Below are 23,641 nucleotides of genomic sequence, written 5' to 3'. Positions count from 1 at the left end.
GCTCACTGTGTTTCCTGTGTTCCCGCCCTTGAGGTGAAAAAGTGAAGCGCTGAAGAGCTGACGCGCCTTGCGCGGGTATATGCTTGGGTCTCACAGGGGAAAAGAGGACGACAGACATCGTGTTAAAACTGAGGCGGTTCGTTAAGGTAAGAGCTGGCTCGATTTAGTGCGTTTTGTTGTCAAGATTACTGCCCTGTACGTACGATATTTTCACGTTTTGTTGTGTCCGTAGCTGGTTAGCAAGCGAAGCTTCGGTGATTAGCGTTAATGATCCCACAGACTTATCGCTGAGACGGTAGCGTATGGTATCATATCAGACAACTAACCTATATTAGGTTAGCTAAATCGGGTCAATCCTTACATAAACTAGCTACTGACCCGTTGTTTTTCCATTCCGCACAAAGTTTGATAATCGGTTGTCGGTAAGTGATTACAACATCAGAACTGGCTAGCAAGTGTATCCACTTAATCCTACTGATGACTCGTATCGGTGGTCTTGTTTTGCGTACACCTAGCGTTAGCGCTAGCTAGTTATTCTACCGACCTGCATAGTTAGAGCTATGGACACTAAATGCAAACATGTGATATAGCTACGTAGATACGAACTAATTATTAAACCGGATTCGGCGCCTCCCTTTAATATACAGTTTCCATTAGCTAAGTTAACTACTAGATATGAACAATCTGGGCTCAAGTTTTGTTGAGGGTAGCTAAAATACCTTGGTGAGGATGTTTGCCTAGCTAGCTAGCTACTATATATTAGGTTAGAATACATCTAGGATTTGGGTTGGAACAGTATCAGAGGAGGAAATATTTCAAGCTATAACCCTAGCATACTTTATCTTAGAATGCATCTATCTCGTTAAGAAAGTGCTAGATAGTTCTAATTATGTAGTTAACTAGGTAAGTTAGCTAACTTTTATGTCAGTGTCTGGCGTTATTCTTGCAGTATGCTGATTTGGGAACGATACATATAGAAGCCCTTTACGTAACTGGAACCTAAGACCCTCTTCAGGTTTAGTCTTGTTTGGTGACCTCCGACGCGTCCGCGAATAAATGGGATTATATCATTAAAATCGTGCTACGGCTTTTGTCCAAGACGCAGGTCCATAGCTAGATTAGCTAAATACTTAAGTAAATTATCTTACTATCCGTGTCTACATCTCATATATTAGCTAACCTGGGTACTTACTATCCGTGTCTACATCTCATTCTGAAGCACACGCCGCATACTGTCAGCCTTTACCTGGATACTGCCCTAACAGTCAGAACGGTTACCATAGCGTTGCTGTATATACACTGCACGATAAAATAGTATAACTGCTGAATTAAATGTTCAGCAACTATTCAGTGTTTTGACGTATAAAGCCTCGAGCGTCTCATTTCCATGTAGCACCGCTGTCCTCTTACCGTACTGGTGCTTTAAGCTCAGTGTGTCTGCTTGTATGAAATAATGCTGCTTCAAGTTTAAAGGGTGCGGTCCACGACGGAGAAGAATGACTGCAAACTGTGTTGTGCATCAGTAACTGACGGATATTGCTGATTCCAGAAATTTTTTGAGAATGCGTGTAGTGTAATATATTACACCGTCGAACCGGTTTATCAAGGGTATTAGTTTTTCTAATCTTTACTCTTCTACGCTTTAATTGAACGGCCGCATTCTAACTGCAGATGCAGATATAGTTAGGATGGTAAAGTCATTTTTATTGGGCTGCGGCTAATTTTTTCAACTGGCGATTTTCGATTTCCCCCCCTGTTGAATATCGCAGTAACAGAATAAATACGTGTTTATATTGTTCATTGTGCAGCTCCACCCCACCCAAGATCTTTTTGAGGGTGGTGACGTAATTCCGTTTTAGAACGCCTCATCTGTCCAGTTGAGTCTGAGTCGTTGCGTAAATGGCGTCTAAAATGCCTAATTAAATACAAACAAATATATTTTTCTTCTTTATCAGACTTTAGAGTGGTATTGGTAGATCTGGTTTGTGCATACTTTTGATTTGAATGAAAGTCATTTATACTTTATACTTTTCCCTCCTAAAAAACTCCATTAGACACATTGTGACTATCGAGACTAGTTAATAAAACCAAATCTGTTTTCATACTGCATTATAAAGAGCACTGATTTGTTTTCTGCGTTAAGGGCAACTACTGATTATTTCTGTAATATTCTGTCAGATGTTGTGAATGATTATCTGAATAATCTCAGAACTATAATTTATAAAACTAGTTTTGGTGTCAGCATTTCAGCTTTTTTTAAAGAATGATCTTTGATGAATCCCAGCAGCCTTTACTAAATAATTCTGTTGTACTTGTTTGGGTCATCACTAAAACCTGTTGTACTCTGCTCCTCACGTAAAAATAATGCTAGCATTCGTAGAGATAATATGTAAACACAATTTCCATCACTCCCCACATCTAACTCTGTTAGCCGAAGCAAGGACCAGCTCATGGGTTGAGTATAAACCTTGAACCAACATTCTTTACCTTCACATCACATTAGGTTTTTTTTTTTTTTTTTTTAAAGGTTAAACAAATGGATTTATCTAATATGAATAGCAATTAATCTGAAACTTTATAAATCCCATAAGTTTTTAAGTCACTGAAAGTGGTAAGTATACCTTGTAGCAGGTACAGCGTCTACCAGTATCATTTTACCTGTTTCTGTCACTGTTATGAAAAAATAGAATTCTCCTTTAAGACAATGAGGCTGTGCTTTTGTGTCAGGTGTAGGAAGATCTGCAAGTTATTGTAACCATTGCTTCAAAACTATCTGTGTCTTGAACGGGGCTGGGTGCTTATCCATTACCAAACACAAAGGAAGGTAAATCTATGCAAACATACTTCCAGAGGGATACTAGGACACAAGTTGTTTTTGCTTCTTGAAATGACTCCTGAAAAAGCACAGTAAAGATCATCAACTGTCTCATAATAGCACTGGGCGCTGCTCCTTACACAGTGAACATCTCTAAGAAATGCACACACTCGTCTGGGTTTCATAATGCTGGTCTCCCTGCATCTCATTCAACTCACTCTTGCTCTCCTTTCTTCTCCTTTTCTCTCTCTTTTCTCCATCTTTTTCTGCCCCAGCTCATACTCTCAAGGAGGAAGTTGGGCAGTGGATCTCAGTGTTGTCACCTAAGGGGTCTTGGCACAAACTATATTTAACCATTTTTTCTGGTCTTAGCTGCCTCATCTGCAAGTCATCAGCCCCCCACCGGTCCATATCAGCCCATAACAGGAGCATATTTTAATTAGTTCAGCTAGTCCACATAGACTATACAGTGTAAATGCCTCGTTTACAGGGCACAGTGGCACTGTCAGAGGTGTGCAGATAAAATGTTTAGGGCTTGAATGAGTCATCATTGCTGTTGATTTCTGTAGATAATGTTGATTTTGTCACTATCTCATTGTCACTATCGACGAAAACACTACCAGTGTTGATCAGAAGCTGCGTACTTGTCTGGATTTTTGTGGAATGCATTTTCTCAGGGCCTGAAACATTTCCTCCTCTCTGCTACTGTTCTCTTTATATTGCTTTCTTTCACCTTGGTTTGTTCCTTAATTAATCATTAGGGTTTTCTGTAGAGGGAAACAAAGCCTGTCTGGTTGTCATAAACGGTGGAGCATTTCATTAATGTTTTAAAAACCACTGTAACAAAACTTGATGCTGTCAAAAGTCAATGCATTAGTCTGAATTAAATGTGTGAACATACTCCAAATGTTGGTGTGTGTCCAGTGCATTTCCAAAAAAGAGGAAGACATTAACCTTTAGCAGACATATTTTGCATAGAAGGCACAAAAAACCTGAATTGATTAATTAATTGATTCAGCCTTTTAAATGCTCTCTTCCAGTAAAGGATCTGAAATTCAGAAAGAAATGGGTACAGTTTATTTGGAAGATTCAGACAATCCCATCCAAACTTCCAAATAAAACTCTGGTTTGCAGTAGCCATTTTACAGAACACTGAAAATTTTATTTTAAAAAGGGTTTTGCCACAAAACCTATATTGAAGCCTGGCACTGTTCCATCCTTTTATCCTGGGGACAAAATGTTGGTCAACTGGTTTGTTTATTTTTCTTGTGTTTTATATGTTGACTGTACAACAGATTTGCATTGTGCTACATGATGTTGGACAACACTAGCCTGCCAAGTTACACAATGATTCATGTCAAATGACAAGAGGATTTATATGGCTTAGGGGATGTTGATGGAGAAAGCTAGGGCTAACATCACTCAAAGATGGTTGTCAGATAGCTAAGCTGCTGAGTTAGCTGCTAGTTATATTCATTATGATAATTCTGACAGTACGTCACATGACCTTGGGGTTATTCATGAAGAAAACATGTCTCAGTAAAGGTTGTCCTCATAAGATGCTAGTATAGCATTAGCAAGATAACAACATTAGCTAGTTCAAGTGACTCACACATGGGGAAACGTTTACTGTTCAGGTTTTCTGCCAGAATACACGTCACCCTGATATGGTGATATTCATGATTGGTAGATAAGTAGCTGTCAAAGGCATTCTCTTCCTCTGGGGAATTCTCTTTTGAAGTGTGCATGTCATGTCACTGTATATATAATTCCTGCACACTGTAGAGTATACTGTGTGTAGACTGTATATTAGTTATGAACTAGATGCCTTTCTCCAGTGACTTTCTAGAAAGTATTTCTGCCTAACAGCACTTCTGCATGTTTATTGTTACAAGGTAGCTAACTTGTCAAGAGCTGGCAGTTGGGACCAGGTTTGTCTAACATCAGCAACATATCATTAGCATTTTAGCTGTTTTAATAATGTAGTCAATCTGAAGGCTCATATTATCTGTTACTGTTATGTTTCTACATCATCTTCTGCAACTGGAAACCCCTTTTAAAAAGGCACTTAACTATGGAAAGCATCCTGCTCATACCTTCAGCATGTTAAAGATTCAGTCAATTTCTACCTAGTTCTTTTCAGTATTGAAATTTTGTAGAGTAAAAAAAGTGTCATCATTGATACTCACCTGTTTGTTTTATCTTGGTAAGTAATTTTGAATGTTAGACACCCCAGTTGTTTTGTTGTGGGTTCAGAATAGACTACTTTTTTAGACTTCATATAGCTCATCTGGAAATGCAGATAAGTATTATTAATATTGAATGATATTGGTGGGGGGGGGGGGGGAGGGAATATCAAGATATTTGGCAATATCACCTAGGCTTATATTGAAGGTAGATAAAGACCTGATAAATACAACAGTTCTCCATGTCTGGTGATCTAACATCTACAAAAACTTTCTGACTAGCTTTTATCATCATCTTTTTATCATTTTTATGTCATTTTTTCAGTGTTACCAGTGATGCTCATGTTTCATGACAGTCATCAGTATTACTTCAAAAAGAATAATACATTACAACTTACTAATTGCATGTCTTGCTAGCAAATAGCAGCAGTAATAACTGTTAACTCTTTGTAATGCATCACCCACAAGACTAGTTATCAGAATCCTTGATGTCTTCAAAACGATTGTTTAGTTAATCTTTGAATTGGATACATTTTGTAAATTATTGCCTGAAATACTAACTAGACAGCTACATCTGTTTTGTACATCTTACATCTTAATAAGAGCACCAACCCCTGTGGCTGAAGCATTCTCTATCCACTGCTTTCCCCTGGCTGCAGTCAGTCTGTAGTCAGTCTCTCCAGCTCTGAGCCACTTGAAGGCTGTTAACATGTCAGATGTCTTAGTTGTCTCACTTCCACCATTTGCGAAAGCTGGCTGCAGGTGTATTTTGGCAAGCTGTGAAATGTATCCTGTATTTGTGGAAAGAACTCTGGTCACTTTTAATCAAACAATATGATTTTATTATGCACACAGTTCAGCTTGTATACAACTCGGCACAATATTGGCGTGAGCTAGTAAAATGGAAATAGATGAGGGCATTCTGGCAGTAATATGTGCTTGTTTTTCTTTAGGGTGGGTTTTGTTTTGTTTATTTTTCTCTCATCATATCCTCTTCTATCTGACTTATGCGGAACATTTTTGACCATTTTGCTCTGTTAGATTACGCATGTTTGGGTGCAAAAGGGTTCTTGTTCTTACTAACATTTCTGCATTGAAATTAACCCTAACCATAACCCAGTATTCAAATGCTTCATGCTTGGCTGACTAAAGTGTCAACACTGTCTAGAGTAACTTTGTTCCATGCCCTTGAACCTAATCACCCATCGTGAATTCTGTGAGAAATCTGGGCTTGGTCCATGTTTACAGATGAAACCAGGTAAAACCGATGAGAGCTAGTTTGATGGTTTGAACACAGCATACATCCTTCAGCCGCACATTTATTACCGATAGAACATTACTTCTGTGCAGTGCTGTGTGTCTGTGCCTGTTTCCCTATGAGTGCTTTGTAGTTTTTGCATGTATAAGTGATGTACTCTGACCAGTGCCCTTCGAGATGGGCGGTGGGGGTTGGTTGTTGTTTAATGATTATTTATGAGAACCGACTATTCAAAAATTGATTTGGGTAATAAATTGACTAATTACACTAATTACACTGTTCAGTCTACTAGAATGGTTACATGCATCTTTGTTCCAAAAACATGTTATTGTTCTTGTATAGTACATCTTTTAACATGATTAGTTGTTATAATAAAACTTTAGCAAGATTATTTGTCATAATAAAACCATTAACATGATTAGATGTCAGGTTTGCCAGAGGTGAGCACTGGTTCTTAGCTACAGCCATGAACTCCACACTTGTAGTAGCTACATTGTTTGGTTTAACCATCACAAAGGAAAATGCAGGTCGTGAACCAGAATCTTCAGTTGGACCACACAAATTTGGATCTACCTTTTCCATTAGCAGTAATATACTAAAATCCTGCATCCAACTGCTCACGGTTTTTGAAGCAGTCCTCTGTTGAAGTGCCAGGGGCACAGTACGATGATTGGAACAGTGGTAAAAATGAATTTCAACCACTGACTTCTTTGTGGTTCTACTGTTGGCAAAGCATATAAAAATGATTTCCTCTCACAGTGTAGAACACGGCATCTACATGGCTATAAAACTGGACAAATTCTTTCCGTCTCCTGTACTTACTGTTTGTTGGTCTGCTGAGCTTGCAGATAGGCAGGAGAAAAGGAAAAATGTTCAGATCTTGCATCATTGTGTTACAAAAAATGGCTGAGGCCTTTCAGGCAGCTGAGAGCATTTTCTTAGGGAGAGTTGGTCACTTCTGTGTACTTTAGGCTTTGTAACTTTGAAGACTGTTTAAATGCACAAAAAGCTATATCACCCACTATACACATTATGTATGCCAACCCCGGTCCATTACGCCTTCACTAGACTACTGGCATTGTGTTGCTATTGTGTATTCCAGCAGATGTAGCCTTTTCTTGGTATCTGACAAACTCACGTTCATTCACCAGACAGTCAGATAATGTATGATTCATCACTCCAGAGAATACATTTCCACAGCTCCAGAGTCCAGTGGTAGTGTGCTTTACACCACGCCAGCTGACTCTTGGCATTATGTGTAGTGATCTTAGATTTGTGTGCAGCTGCTCAGCCATGGAATCTCATTTCATGAAGCTCAGTGGAACAGTGAGTTAGTATGCAGTCATCAATACTATTTGCTATTGATTTTACTTGACAATGCAATAAACTAGGTAACATTAGGAAGCATGCTTCATGTTGGCTTTTTAGGTCAACGAAAATGCCAGTTGGTTATATGGAGTTAGTGGTCTACACAAGATTAGCTTGGTATTCAGCTGTCGCTGTCTCTGTCTCAGACAAACAAAACATAATCATGTATTTTTGTTGAAGTGTGTATTGTCTTAACACTTGGAGGGAAAGTGCACTCATTGCATTCTTCTACCAGCATTGTCATCTATGCCAACATTTGTTTCCTTCATTTTTAATGGTGAAAGCTATGGCAAATCACAAGCTAATGGCAAATAGCACTCTCAGATGCGCCAGGCTTGGAGTAGGGATTTAATTTTTCTTCCCCCTGAAGTTGCATATCTTGGGTGTGTGCACATGTTCTATGACGTTACCTGGTTCCAAAGTGCAGCTGTCAGAGTTGCCTGTTGACTGTATCAAAACGTTCATCCTTTAGTTTATATGTGCAGAGAGAAGGATTAGACCCCACTCTTACTTTGAAATTGACTGGATCTCCCCTTTTCTGTTCTTTTTTAAAAAAAATTTATTGGGTCTTTTTGCTTTCTTTCTTTGTTTCTCACTTGTCCTCCTTCAGTGTCATAATAGCCAGGGTCATTTTGGGGTCAGAGGATTGAGATGGGAAAGCAGTGTTGCAATCCGAAGTTCTAGCACATGGTCAGAGGTCATATGGAAGGTGGGTGGGGTGGGCTTCAAAATGGAGAACATCTGTCAGATGTATCTTGGAAAAATGACCTAATTCTTGGCAAAGAACCACTCGTTGGAGAAACACTGAAGATTGTCATGGTTAAAAATATAATATTTAATCATCCCTTTTTGTAAGGTTTCCTGTTTAACATCTAAATCTTAATACCAGTAAGTAATTCATATTGCGTGGCGTGTGCATATGCATAGAGACCTTGGCAGGGTGTTATTAGCTGTACTGATTGCTAGTAAGACCAGTTCACATGTTAATATTTATTGCATAACTGTGTCTGGCTGCAGTAACCATAGTTACAGGCTGCATTCTTATGTGCTGCTCTTCTGACACACACTTGGATTTTGGGGTTTTCTTTTAGCTTCCTTTCTTCTTCTTCAGCATGCAACAGCCTTTGTTTTTTTTTTGTTTTTTTTTTTCTTTTCTTTTTTTTCTTTTTTGTTTTTTTTACAAACCTCAGGCTTGTCCCATGACCTGTCTCCAAACACACACCACACTGGCTCAACTGGGTGTTCCAATCATGTCCTGATAGCTCATACCCCTCCCCCCCCAAACACACACACACTGACTCTGGGTGCTCTAATAATGCATTAGTCATGTTTTTCCTTCCCATTCTGAACTCATGATGTGAAGGCACTTATTGTAATGCTGCTTGCCTGATAATGTCAGGCGTGCACCAACAATGGCTTAAGTTGGTCATTTACTGAGTTTTTTCCTTGTCCCTCTATGTGCATCTGTGTATAGAGGTCCTGAATCACACAGAGAGAACTGCTTTGCTGTAGCTGCACCCTGGAAGGTCGGAAATATGGCGCTCTCGTTTAAGAAGGACCTGGAGAAGTACAAAGAGATTGATGAGGATGAGATCCTCAACAAACTGTCTGAGGAGGAGCTCAAACAGCTGGAGAGTGCCCTGGAGGAGATGGACCCTGAGGTAAGGATGCATGTTAACCTTACCTAACCCTGCTAGGGTTAGGGTGTGAGTGAGTGAGTGTGTTGTCTAATCCTCATTGGGTAAGGGTTAGGGTGTGAGTGAGTGTGTTGTCTGTCTATGGTTGGGTTAGAGTGAATGTGTTGTCTAAATGTGTACACTGGGCCTTGTAATTGGCAAGTCTGTTGTCATCCAGTGCTAAGTTACAACCCTAAATCCAGCAAAAAATTCCTGGACCAGATACTGGGAGAAACATTTTTAAAAGAAACCGGTCTGATACTAACATATACTGACACAGTCCATCTTGGAAATAACATGGCAGCAGCCCACTGTAGGTCACGTGATGACTGCCAGGTTAGTTTTAACACAGTTTATGTATAGCTGTAGAGTTTAACTGTAGAGGTTTCTTCACATTAACAATTAAAACTGTTATGTACAAATGCAAACATGCATGCACTTGTACACATAATGACCATCATTGCAACTATGTACTTTTGATAACCTCTTACCCCACACTGGGTTATTGGCCTTCTAGTCAGTTCATTTAAATGAAACAAACTAGTGTCTTAGCACTGTTCACCTCCATGGTCCAAGACTAGCAGGGACTTACTTATTAATCTGTTAAACCATCTACATAGCTCACAGCCAAACTGGAAACTAAAGGAAGTTCAGGTTTGAGGAAAGGAGAACGTGTGTAAGTGTGTGTGCGCACGTGTTTTTCACACCTAGCAGAGTGCCAATCTCAAAGGTAGTTCAATTGTTCTATTTGGCTAGTTTGTAAGATAAGATAATATTAATTAGCTAATGCTTTAAAGCAAGCTAAAAATATTCTTTAAATGATAGCTGAAGTTGTATAAGTCTTTACTTAGCCAAGCTGCACTGCTAGCTATGGACTTCTGCATTCCGTAAACGAACATATTGCTACTCACTTTGTTGAGCAGGTTTTTAGATATGTGATTTGACATGTGCGCTGTGCAATTGCCCTGTCAGAATAGCAGCATCTGATCTTAGGACAGCAGTTTCTGATCCAGTTCCATGCATTGCTGAGCATGTTGTTGTGTTCAATGACTACTCAGTAGACTACTTGTCGTATCTTGCATGCATACTCCTAAATTAAGATTCAGCTTGCCTTTTTAAAAGAATGAGCAAATGTGATCATTTTACTTGTAGAATATTGTAATCCTTCCTGTCCCTATAGTACATTACTTTGACACATGCTTGCCTGTCAGGGATCCTATAGAGAGAAATGTAGCCCTGGACAGATTCTTTTCTAGATCTGGGTGAATCTGCAGCACACCTTAAGTAGAGGAGGCCAGAGGAAGCCAACCTACAACAGCAAATAGGAAAAAGACATTAGTCATTGAACATTATGTGTACTTGTAGTGGAATAATTAATGGCCATGAAAAACAAGGATACATAAATTATAAATGCGACTGCTGAGTAAAGGTACTAATTGTCCTATACCCGTAGTGGTATGCTACTACCAATTAAGGGAGACACACACATATATATAAATGGAGAGAAGAAAAAAGGCAAGTTTAGTTTTATCATGTCAGCAGTTTGCCTTCTAGCCATGTCAGCCCTGGATTTGTGGTAGCCCAGATTGTACACTGGTGCTGTTTACCCTGAGTTTATCTTGAACTCAAGCTTGCAGATGTCACTTATATTTAATGTCATAAACCTTTTCTGTTTGTAAAATAAAACCCCATTTTCACCAGAGTCCCTTTCAGAGCCTTTCTTGCTAGACCTTTGGGAGGGCCTACTCTCGTTAACCCGTGTAGGATTGGGATGTCGTTAAGCTGTGTAGGATTGGGGTTGTTTTTGATAGAGAAACAGATATGGGTGCAACCTCTAAAACAGCACTTTGTTAGACTATTGGATAATTTGAGAACCTCTCCTTGCCCAGTAAAAAATACAGAGAATACAAATAAGTACTTATCCTTAATGCAGGATGTCCACCTTGTTTGTGTCGGTAACAAATTTCCCTGAATTTCAGTAATCATACAGATTTTGGCTATAGAAGGAAGTGATGTCTCTAACATCACTCTACCCATTATAGCCAGTACCCATTTTGAAAGAGGTTTGAAAAGAGGCTGTTACATGCATATCACTTATATAATGAAGCAAAGGTCCTGTCTTGTTTGTTTTTTGTAAACAACTGCATATTTGTTTATAAGCAAACCAGAACACAAGCTTTCCCAGAGGTTTTTATGTTGACAAGCATCTGCTGTTTGGGAATGTAGCAACAGAATGGAGGAACAAACCCCTAAAGGAAGATTTGATCATCCCTTGGATTAGGGTTTTAGAGGGTGTGGTTCAGATTTGCTGTAACTGAGTTTGATTTAAGGGTGTGCTGTTGAACCCAAAGCGATTTTGTTCACCAGAATGCAGCACCAGGCTGAAGCTTGCGGATCCTCCAGTCCAGCTTTGTAGCACACCTCCCTGGAGGACCATGCAGTTGAACAGTTTTTGCTCTGGAGTGCTGTGCCGGTACAGTACAGAGCTGGGTCAGGGGGCTCAGGCCCTATACATGTACCCTATACTGTGCAGAAATCTCAACTGTGAGCAAGAACTTGTACTAAACAGTGCAAGCCACAGCGTAGAGGAGCCCAGTCATTCTGCATATAGAGCTGAAACCTGAATCCTGAGAGATATCAGTCATCATATCATTTTTACATGTCTTAACTCAAATCTGATGAGCAGCTATGAGTAGCAGCTCTTGTTTCATGCTAGTGGCTGATGTGGGCTATAGATCTGTTGCATATCTGCTATAGATATATATATAAATAAAAATCTGTTCTTTCTATACCTGCACAATACAACTCTGAGGATTATACTGGGACAGTAAACATGATTGATTGCTTAGACTCCTAGCACTCATCTATATTCTTGTCGCTTTTATCCAGAATGCCTTGCTCCCTGCGGGCTTGAGGCAAAAAGATCAGACGTCAAAGAGGGCGACCGGGCCATTTGACCGGGAGAAACTGCTGAAGTTCTTGGAGAAAGAGGCTCTGGAGCACAAAGACAGAGAAGACTATGTCCCCTTCACCGGAGAGAAGAAAGGTAAGAAATCACTGCCAGAAAATGTTTGTGTGTTTTTATCTTAAAGGGATTGTGTGATCGAGCAACACGTCCGTGGATAGCAGTGAATGACAGCTGGGTTTACCAGATATTGTGCCATCATATCTGACTTCATTCTGTTTCATTCAGTGTTAGCCATGTTGCTTGAATGCTAACATGCTAACAACAAAATATTTTCAACTGTGAAAGGAAACTGATCTGATACCTTCACAAATCCAGACACGCAGCACATGTGATAACCAGGTTAGTTTGAGCAGGTCATATAACAGCCAGGCTACTTTGAGCAGTTTCTACACCACTGCAGAGTTCAGCTTTAGTGTTTTCTTCTATTAACAATTAAAAGCTATTGCGTTCAAATGCAAATATCCAGCAGCTCACACGTGTGATTTCCACTGATATCATTTTGATAACTCAGAGGGGGGGGCGAAAGGTCTTGTAGTGAGAGCATTTAAATGAGAAAATGGCGTTTTTCTAACTACACCTTTTGCTACTATAGCCGCCATAAACGGTGATTTGTTACTCTGTTCTTTAAAAAAAAAAAACCCAAAAAAAACACCCAATGATTCCAGCTTGACCTTGAAGTAAATGAAATTTACTGCTGGGGAAAGGTGGAAGAGCAGCAGAAACCAGACAGAAACCGAGCCGTAGAGGAGAAAGAATAACCAAATTAATCAACTACTAGCCTTCTCTCAATTCCCTAAATTCTTCTCTATATTCAAGTTAATTACTTTATGGCTTTAGTATATTCAAACCGCATTAAAAAAATGGGGGGGCTGCTGATTTCTGTTTGCCTGCTGAGTTTTAAGGTAGACTTGATATTTTGAATTTAAAAAAGCCTTCTGCACTTCTGCATTCTAGCAGACCAGCAGTTGTAGGCTGGTTCTGGTGTATGTTTACCCTTCTTGGAGTGAGTGCTAAACCAGGCCTCTCTCTGTAGGAGTGTTTCAGCAAAGACACAATGGCTTTGTGAGAAACAGGAAGTGTTGGTATTCTGCTGGGATTGAGCCTCCAGAGAGACAGCAGTGGTCCATGGAGAATGGCAGGGAAGAGGACAACGGGAGAGTCCTTATCTGTGCCAAGTCTTTCTGGTCTGCACCACAATGCCTGCTGCATATCTTGTTCTCCTCTTACTGTGCTGCTGCCTGTTTCCATAGTGATGGCCGCCAGGGTCACCAGACAAGGCCCACAGGGGGCGTTACTGATGCCAGTTATTCTTGATGGCAGTGTGGAACTGTGGTATAGAACCCTGGCCAAGTTTGTTGTTGCAATATTTACAGTCAGCACTGCACAGAAACCAAGTCAGACAGAGATTGTTGGGTCTTCTGGGTAAGTTCCCACACTGAGTCTTAAGGAGGATTTGTGAAGCTGTCTGTCCTTAATTCCCCGTTAGGAATTACTTCACTCGGCATGTCTGTTTTTGGGACTGCAGCAACTTTAACATTTTTATTTATTTATTTATTTTTTTAACCTAAAACCACAAGAGAAACACTCTGAGCACTAAAGTGTGCACTGCTTAGCTTGCTTGATGCTTGCTTGACATCCAGGCTTTGCCTGCCTTTGCACGTCCAATGCTAGCCCGGGGTCAGGGCTACAGTCGGGGTTCCCAGGCTCAGGGTTGGGGTCGGGGTTCCTAACCCTAATGCTTGTCCTCTGGCAATGTATAGGCTTGGATCCTGCACTAGTTAGTTATTTCCCTGTGTTAGTGTTTGGGTTAGAACGAAAATCAACGATCTGTGGTGCTGTCTGACCTTCAAGGATTCTAGCTGTTCAGGGAGCATTTATTAGCAGTGTCTTTTTTTTTTTTTTTTTTTTTTTTTTTTTTTTTTTTAACTTTGTTTGCTGTAACGTGGCAAATAAATACCAGTGCTACTTGGAGGGTTTTGTTCAGCCTGTGCTATGAAGATGTTATGCAAGTGCAGTATTGAATGTAGGGAAGGCTCATTTCACTTCTCTGAGTCTCTCGGCACCATTTGCTTACGTTGGGGTCCTGCATGGGTCCTGCTGAGTTTGGCTCGTCTTCTCAGTGCCTAAGCGGATAGGCTGCTCTAGTCTCCAGGGGTCGGAACAGGAAGCGTGAGGGGTGATCAGGCAGGGTCAGCCAAGGTTAACCATGAAGGAGAGCTGTGCCCTTGAAACGCCCCCTCTGGGTCACTGTGGCAGCATGCCAAGTTCTGCTGGCCATGGACACAGAGGCCAGATTGTCCAGGGGTCACTTTGTGGTGTAGTGCTGGAGACATTCAGTGCTGGAAACATGCTTGAGGCAAACTCTCAGATTGGAAGGCATGTAGGGTTTCACTAAAGCTATCTCTCCTCTGTCTTCCTTGTGTGCTGCTTCGGTGTGCCTTTGGTTCACCATGTCCCAGTTCAGCTTGGTAGGTTAGTGGTGTGGCTCATGCTTTCTGCACCCTCTCATACCCAGAAGCGCACCCAGAACTCCCGGTCTTTTACAGCAGCCGTTCTGTAGTTGTGAAACTGGCAGTGCCTGGCTCATCCAAAAGTGTCTGGACCCACTGACCTGCACACCAGACCTACAGGGTGCTTCTACCAGGTCTGCCTGGTAAGAGACTGGGCAGATGTGAGGGTGGGTCACAAACTTGCTTTTGCCAGGTGTTCAGGCCCGTGCACATGCTCCACCCTGCACCTGCAGTGCTGAATCTCTGCTCTCCCTGCTCTGGCCTTCCTCATACTCTCTGTAAACATGAGCTCACCCAGCAAGGGCCTAACCCTGCTGCAAATGAGGCGCTGCCCTCAGAAGAATAAAACCTGTAATTGAAAACATCTCTTCTTACCACCACTGAAGTAGAAAGTGCTGGATTACCTCACCCTGAATGACTCATTCTCGCCAGACATATCATAGAATGGTATTTGTGTTACTGTGTGCATATGGGTTTCCTGGGTCTGTTTTTTTCTGAATTCTTTTTGTTCTGCATTTATGATTAGTGTGTGTGTGTGTGTGTGTGTGTGTGTGTGTGTGTGTGTGTGTGTGTGTGTGTGTGTGTGTGTGTGTGTGTGTGTGTGTGTGTGTGTGTGTGTGTGTGTGTGTGTGGGCGGGCGGGCACAGCATCAAACCTCTTGGATTTTCTCAGTGGGGATCCTTATCTCCAAGGAAAAGATCTGTTTTTGAATTACAGTGTCAGTTGCAGAATTTGTGTGTGGGTGTGATTTGTGTGTGTTGGCGTGAACTGGGACAACATATTCTAACTGAGTGCTAGACACTAAAGTATGAGTCCTCAGTAGAGATAAGCTTGTCCTAGGAGTGGACAGACTGAACCTAGGAGAACAGAGAGTGAGTTAATGTGTGCTAAGTTTCTAAAGACTATTTGATGCATCAGTAACCAGGTATATTGGTATTACTGGATAACAATATTCAATCATTTCAATTTAATTTAATCTTTAACTATGTGCAGTGGTATAAAAGCATGACTGGTTATGCAGAACAATCCAAGGAAAGTCTAGTATATCAGGTCTGTCTCAAGTGTGCTCTTGCTCTTGTGAAGAGCAGAAGGTTCGGGATTCAGGCTTCTGTGTCACTTATATATTTCTCATTTTTAGCTGCTTCAGTCAATATATATTTATCTTTTTTAATCTGCAACTGAAACCAAAATAGAATAAGGTGAGAGAAACTGAAGGTGTGTTTGAGGGATTGTGTATACGTGTGCAAGCGTGTGTGTGTGTGTGTGTGTGTGTGTGTGTGTGTGTGTGATTAAGACTGATGAGTGCTTGCTTTCTAATTGGATACACTCGTGCAGTTCTTGGGCTGCTATGGAAACATTGTCAGAGGAAAGCATATGCAGGGCTCTCTGGGCCCAGATTCAGACCTGCTGTAATGGAACAGCCTGTTAGGCTCAAGCTTGTCAGAATGAGGCTTACTGGCCCATGTGACTCCAGCTCCGCTAGCACTCACTACATTTTTCCTGTAAAATTCACTCGTTCTCAGATTGAAGGAAACTGTTAGCAAGGATTTGTTTTGAGATTTCTTGTAATATAGTGACATTCATTTCAGATCATTTTGTCACCTAATGAGGTTTTGGGCTTAAGATTGTTGTGCTCACACACACACACACACACACAGACACACACACACACACACACAGAATTCGTCAATCACATGCTTTCTTGTCCTAAATAGTGCCAATTAGTTAACCCAGCATGCTGTTCAGGGCAATAGAAAGCCATGGTCGTTGTTTATAAACACTGTGAGATCATCTGAATGGGTTGACTAGAATTTCAGCCCTTAATATTATACTTGCACGCAATTTTCCCTTTCAAACAGCTGTCAAACACATTGACTACTTCAGTACATTTCCTGTGTTTTTGCTATTGCGATTATAATAGCATATCTAATAGTCAAATAGCTGTAGTTGCATCTGGATGAGATTAAGTTGTTAGCCATTAGAGTAGTTAGGCAGGCACACATGTTCATGATGGGTGTTGGGTTAGTGGTGACTGCACACAAATTCCAGCTGGCAGTTTTATATTTAAAATCTCCTTTTTTTTTTATACACAAGCACATACAGAGACACATACAGCTTGTCTGTAGGAATCAAAAAGAGGTGGCAAGGAAGACCAAGTCTGTGTATGAAAGCATAGCCTGTCTGGGTGACCTGGATGCCCTCATGTTTCTCCAGGAAAGGTGTGGGTACCTAAAAAGCAGCCACTTGAGATGCGTCAGGAGGAAGCTACGACTCTTGACCCGGAACTAGAAGAGGCCTTGTCCAGTGCTACTGACACGGAGCTGTGTGACCTTGCAGGTGAGGGATGGTGAGACTGGATGAAACAGAACAAGAGAACTCTCAGCATCTGTAAGGAAACTGCTACCATTCTCCTGCTGCCTGATTACAGTAGTCTGAACTACCTTGACTCTGCCGCGGACTCTTCACCATCCAGTTTGTCTCCAGTCACACTGCAGCAGTCAGACTGGGTTAGGGTTAAGGATTAAGGGTTAGGGTTACCCCTAATCCCATCAGACTGGGTTAGGAGTTAAGGATTAAGGGTTAGGGTTACCCCTAATCCCATCAGACTGGGTTAGGAGTTAAGGATTAAGGGTTAGGGTTACCCCTAATCCCATCAGACTGGGTTAGGGTTAAGTATTAAGGGTTAGGGTTACCCCTAATCCCATCAGACTGGGTTAGGAGTTAAGGATTAAGGGTTAGGGTTACCCCTAATCCCATCAGACTGGGTTAGGGTTAAGGATTAAGGGTTAGGGTTACCCCTAATCCCATCAGACTGGGTTAGGAGTTAAGGATTAAGGGTTAGGGTTACCCCTAATCCCATCAGACTGGGTTAGGAGTTAAGGATTAAGGGTTAGGGTTACCCCTAATCCCATCAGACTGGGTTAGGGTTAAGTATTAAGGGTTAGGGTTACCCCTAATCCCATCAGACTGGGTTAGGAGTTAAGGATTAAGGGTTAGGGTTACCCCTAATCCCATCAGACTGGGTTAGGGTTAAGGATTAAGGGTTAGGGTTACCCCTAATCCCATCAGACTGGGTTAGGGTTAAGGATTAAGGGTTAGGGTTACCCCTAATCCCATCAGACTGGGTTAGGAGTTAAGGATTAAGGGTTAGGGTTACCCCTAATACCATCAGACTGGGTTAGGAGTTAAGGATTAAGGGTTAGGGTTACCCCTAATCCCATCAGACTGGGTTAGGGTTAAGGATTAAGGGTTAGGGTTACCCCTAATCCCATCAGACTGGGTTAGGGTTAAGGATTAAGGGTTAGGGTTACCCCTAATCCCATCAGACTGGGTTAGGAGTTAAGGATTAAGGGTTAGGGTTACCCCTAATCCCATCAGACTGGGTTAGGGTTAAGGATTAAGGGTTAGGGTTACCCCTAATCCCATTAGACTGGGTTAGGAGTTAAGGTTAAGGGCTAGGATTATCCCTTCCCACTCTGACTGGGTTAGGGTTAGGAGTTATGGCTATGGGTGAGATTTAGGCCTTGAGGTTAAGGGTTAGGGTTACCCCCAACTCATGCCATTCATTTTTTATTTTTTTATTTTTTTTTAATAATCTACTCTCAATATGCAATGACTTTTGTCTACCTCTAAAATGTATTTTGATTCTTGGCTATATTACCAAGGTCAACTGGGCAGGAGGCATTATATTGAGCAATAATGTCTTAATCCAACCAAATCTCGATGGCTAAAACCCCAGTGTCACCACACAATGTCTTGCCTGAATATAAAACATGCCTAGTGATTTACCATTTCAGTTTGTCTTAAACAGCAGTTTCATTTATTTTACATTTACCTGGCAATTTGGCCCAAAGTTGTAGGAATGTGTTAGCTGGTATAAAATCCATGAGCTGTTGAGCCAAAGCAGAATTCTCCAGCTGCTTGGGCTACCAGCAACACTTGTGATCTATATGTGGCTTTTGCTGTTGGTTATTGTATGACCTCCCATTTTTCCTTCAACATAAAAATATTTAGATAATTGATGTAGACATGGGTGTGTTCCATATTTGTAATTCGAAAGTCAGAAAGAGGCTTAGGTATGAACAGGCAAGCTATATTTAATGAATTACACATTTCATCAAAGTTAAAGTTCAATTTATTTTCATAATTGAATTTATTTAGTGCTTTTTACAACAACTTAGTAACAAATCAGCTTTACAGATGACAGCGTTACAAATATCCAAGTCCAAGTTTTTGATTGATTGCTTTACAGTGCTTTTCTCCGACTGTGTCTTAAGAGTGATGTTGCATTTCTTGTCTTTGTAGCTATTCTTGGCGTGAACACACTTGTGACTACCACACAAATCTATGATGGCACCAGTGACAAAGACAGCTACAACAGTATGTATCAGCTCTGCTACTACTGAGGGCAGGGTGGTATTTTTCTTTCTGCATTGTTACCAAGCCTTTGCATTTCTACAGTGTGAAGTAGGTTAACTTTTTTTTAACAAATTCAAAGTTACCAATAACTCTACAAGCAATTGTTGATAATAGGCTGGGGTGGGGCTAGACTCTCTGCACAAAGTGGGTGGGGCTAGACTCTGCAAAAATGGGCCCCTCTATGGGCTTTCCTGATGATGTCATTTTAAATTAAAAAAAAAATAGCTGAGGTATCCTGTCATTTTCTATCGTATACAATTCAAACAGACACAGTGGTATACATCACTACTAGACCTGATCACACATCCATACGAAGTGACACAGACAGCAGCAGAGATGCAGCAAACCAGACTTAAAACAGCAGATAATCTAGCTAATGTCCTGACTGATACTCACCAGTTGAATACTGTTATAGTTTAGAGTAGTCCGCTTTCCAGAACAAAATAATTAAAACAGGTTAGCTAATAAACTTTGTACACACAGCCCCTTTTAAAAACTACTAGCAGTAACTTTGCATTGATCTATTTTACGATCATAGTTGATCTGAAAAGGTGATGAGCAAGATGAGAAGTTGGATGTAAGAGAGTGAAATTAAGATTCATTTTTCTTCATTTTTGTCTCTCATGTCTTAATGCACCAGATTTGCATATTCTTTCTTAACCTTTAACTCCATAGACTGCACACACAGACTATATCTAGCTAGATTTAAAAAACAGTTAATGTTAGTGACTTGTTCACTCACATGGCATTCTGCGAACTAATCACGATCACTGTGTCAGTCAGACTCAGACATCTGATGTTGCCAACCATCCCAAAAATAATGTAATAGTGCCCCCCACTGGGTCTGGCCTTGGGTGGCCACACCCCTTATGATAAAGGAGCTCTCAGCTCAGTCCATTTGACCCCTCCAGCTGCACTTTTGTACAGCCTCAGCTCAAAGTCCATCAGCTGTAGGTACTCCACTTGAGTGTGCTGATTGCTCCACCCAAGTGCTTTGGGAGTTGGAATAGCCTGTTGGGTAGCAGGCAGGCCCGAATGTCTGGTAAAGAACCCAGCATAAAATATCTGGCTGCGGCTTCCTCTCTTGGAGCTGCTGGGGTTGGGTTTAGCTTCTATCCTGAGACAGGCTCATTGGGTTGTCTTTTTTAGCTGCATTTTTAAATGTCAAACATCATCCTGTTTATTTATTTTTAAAAGTAACACAGTGCATTTTTTGTTTTAGATGTAATTAAGGGGGAAAAAGTGAAACCTGTTTTTGATGAGCCACCCAACCCCACTAATGTGGATGAGACGTTGCAAAGAGTAAAGGCCAACGACCCAATGCTCACTGAAGTCAACCTTAACAACCTTAAGGTACTGCCTCAGCCCCTATGAGTCTTCGGGGTAGATGTAATATACCCCCTCATCTTTCCCAGCCTTAGATAATCAATTCAAGCCTCTCCAGAGGTGGACTGCTATTGCTGACACATCTTTACAACCCAAGCAACATTTAAACAACCACATTCTTTGGTTCCATCTTCTAGAACATTCCCATCCCTACTTTGAGAGACTTTGCCAAAGCCATGGAGAAGAACACGCACGTGAAGAAGTTCAGTCTGGCAGCCACACGTAGCAACGATCCCATTGCAGTGGTGAGTAAGGCCACTTTCACCAATCACACTCATGATCAGTGCTTTAAAACTTGTAGCCTATCTGAGCATGAGGGAAACGCAAATGTGCTTCAGTACTCCTAACCTGTGTTAGAAGAAGATTGAGCTGTTTTCATCGTGTGTCCATGTGGTCTGCCTGTGTGCATACTGTAGGCTTTTGCGGATATGTTGAGGGAAAACGCTGCGCTGAGAAGTTTGAATCTGGAGTCAAATTTCATCACCAGCACTGGAGTGCAAGCGCTTGTTGAGGCCCTTCGGGACAACGACGTGCTCACTGAGATCAAGATCGATAACCAGGTTCACTCTCACTGATGCCTCACTGGCTGGCAAAAAAAAAATAGCACATGTTTTATAAAAGCACTACTGTGTTTTTTGTATTTATAAGTCTTCCTGTGACAGTTCCTGTGGGGATGTGTGTATGGGTGTGCGATTAATGGGATTTAAAGTTTATATGCTGTGTGTGTGTGTGGTCTCAGAGGCAGCAACTGGGTACCTCAGTGGAGATGGAGATTGCTAAGATGCTGGAGGCCAACACCAGTATAGTGAAGTTTGGATACCACTTCACTCAGCAGGGACCAAGGGCCCGAGCTGCAGCCGCCATCACCAAGAACAATGACCTAGGTAGCTCACTCACTCACTGGCTTTTACTGAAAGAACTTTGCAGAAATATATACACATTTACACATGGGCTCCCAGAACTGTATATAAATGTATTACTATTGCACCTTAATTTGATTTTTTAGAAAAAAAACTGGGACAGAAAGGAATGGTGTGTGTATGCATCTGTGTGTGGAAGGAGAGAGAGCATAGTTGCTAGTTGTGGGAGGGTGTGGGGGTTTGTGCCTGTGTAGGGTAATTTTAGTGGTCTCTGGTGATGACACATTTCCTGTGCTGGATTGCTGAGTTTTTGTGCTATTCCCACTAGAGGATCTCCACCCAGCCCAATCCCCTGTTATAAAGCATTGGGACATTAGAACCTCACACACAGGTCCCACACTAGAGCGTCTGTAGAAATGGGGAAACTAGACATTCCACTGGTTCTCCAAAGACTCTCATTGTGTGGTTCACATGTGTATTATTGCTTTTTTGGTTTTTTTTCCTCTCTCCCTTCTTGCCTTTTTGATGCCTCTTTTAATCTCATGAGTGACTTGAGTTGCCATTTTCTGTTTTCTCCTTGTTTCTCTCCCTATGCTGTTGGAGTTTTGTTGTCATCCTTCTTTGCAGTTATCTTAACCTGGATCTCTGCTCATCCTCTCACTTCAGTAACTCAGCTGTAAAATGGGCTTGAACTTCAATGCCAATGGCGTTGCCTACATCTTTCTTTCTCTCTCTCTCTCTCACATGTGGGAAAGAGATAGCGTAAGGCTACATCCTTCTTTTTTCCAAGGTCATTTGTTTCTTCTTATTCTGTGTGGCACTGTGTTCAACTTTGACCTCTTACCTTTTTAAGCATGTGTGCTAATATCTGATCTTTAAGCATGTGTGCTAACAAAGCCTCAGAAACGTTTAAAATATGTAGACCTTCACTATGATCAACTTCTCTGAAAACAACTTCAGTGAGTAGAAGCAATGTTTCAGAGCACTCCCTAAATGTAGTTGGAGTGCAAAGCACATGAGTTCGTTCTATCTCTCTCTCTCTCTCTCTCTCTCTCATATCCCCATTATTATACTCCTGCATTACCATACAGGGAAGTTTTCCTTAATTGCTATATAACAAACAGGCTAATTTCTACCTAGGCTACGTTATAAGGAGCAATAGCCAAGTTTAGAATTCTGAGTTTGTTTGGTCTGTTTTAAACGTTTCACATTACCTGTGTTTCATTGCCTGTGATCACAGTATGTGTTTGCCCAGGGGCATTTCTTTTTTTGATAACTCACTGTCAGCATATGTGAATTGTTCATGACTCACCTGCTTTGTGTGTGTGTGTGTGTGTGTGTGTGTCAGAATCTTATGCTGCCCTTATCTGGCCATGACCCAGAAATTACCTAACCAGACTTAGTGTGTGTGTGTGTGTGTGTGTGTATATATAATCTCAATATCATAGTTCTAAAACTAGTTCATTTAAAATAAATGTCTATATTTATTTCATAAGGGGCATTGTATAGATGAATTGGCCCTGCGTATTGTTCAGTTTTTACTGTGATTAGTTTAAAAAAACATTCAAATGAGAGCTGAGGTGAAGGGCTGCGTGTGCTGCTCCATTAAGGTCCCTAATTGGCCCAGTCGCGTTAAACAGCCTCTCTGTTCTCCCCAGCATGTGCCAGAGACTGGGGACCCAGAAAACACTGAGAAACTCAACACCATTCGAATACACTCAATGATCACTGACATTATTTTTCTATCTCTTTCCTCCTTCATCTTTTCCCTCCTCCCTCCCTCTGTCTGGCAGTGCGACAGAGGCGTATAGAGCGGGATGTGTAGAAGATTCTCTCATTCTCTCTCCTGCTCACTCTCTCCATCTCTCCTGATGATCTCCAGAGTCTTGTGCCAAATGCCCAGAGGAAGTGAGACGTCATACCCCGTTCTACCCTCCACAAGGGACACAACTGGAAATTTTGTCCTCTACACATTTTAGCTCTCAACCACCTTTTGGTTATATTGTTTGTTTGTTTTTATGTTTAGAATTTTTACAGCTGTAAATCTTTTTCTGTAGTCATTTAATTTGTCTTTTTGTTTTGTTCTCTTGGCACAAGTGAGATGTTTTTGTAAAAAAAAAAATAATAATTTTTTTTTGCTTTTTGGCCATGCTAAAGACCACAGTTGTGTGTTGTATTCAATGAGCTCCTTCCCA

The 23,641-nt window shown here is 41.1% G+C and overlaps 1 protein-coding gene across 2 annotated transcripts in view; it reads left to right on the top strand.

Annotated features, from left to right (window-relative positions):
- Window positions 1–31: 31 nt before the first annotated feature.
- tmod2 (tropomodulin 2) overlaps window positions 32–23,641 on the top strand; it is a 25,495-nt gene continuing 1,885 nt past the window's right edge. The window contains exons 1-11 of one of the 2 annotated variants that reach the window (XR_003412206.2): window positions 32–146; window positions 9,102–9,288; window positions 12,193–12,349; window positions 16,996–17,118; window positions 19,087–19,161; window positions 20,423–20,553; window positions 20,724–20,831; window positions 21,003–21,146; window positions 21,326–21,470; window positions 22,074–22,236; window positions 23,240–23,641. The exon at window positions 23,240–23,641 is cut by the window's right edge and continues 1,885 nt beyond it. Coding sequence is in view for 1 of the 2 variants with exons in the window: in XM_027032098.2 (XP_026887899.2) it covers window positions 9,163–9,288; window positions 12,193–12,349; window positions 16,996–17,118; window positions 19,087–19,161; window positions 20,423–20,553; window positions 20,724–20,831; window positions 21,003–21,146; window positions 21,326–21,470; window positions 23,240–23,271 (1,041 nt within the window). In the remaining variant the exon portion in view is untranslated. The remainder of the gene's footprint in view (window positions 147–9,101; window positions 9,289–12,192; window positions 12,350–16,995; window positions 17,119–19,086; window positions 19,162–20,422; window positions 20,554–20,723; window positions 20,832–21,002; window positions 21,147–21,325; window positions 21,471–22,073; window positions 22,237–23,239) is intronic. The other variant, XM_027032098.2, reaches the window with a different exon arrangement.

This window comes from Electrophorus electricus, chromosome 4 (genome assembly GCF_013358815.1).
Source record: "Electrophorus electricus isolate fEleEle1 chromosome 4, fEleEle1.pri, whole genome shotgun sequence".
Lineage (NCBI taxonomy): Eukaryota > Metazoa > Chordata > Actinopteri > Gymnotiformes > Gymnotidae > Electrophorus > Electrophorus electricus.
Note: the sequence above shows the minus strand (reverse complement) of the source record. Positions and strands in the feature narration are given on the sequence as shown.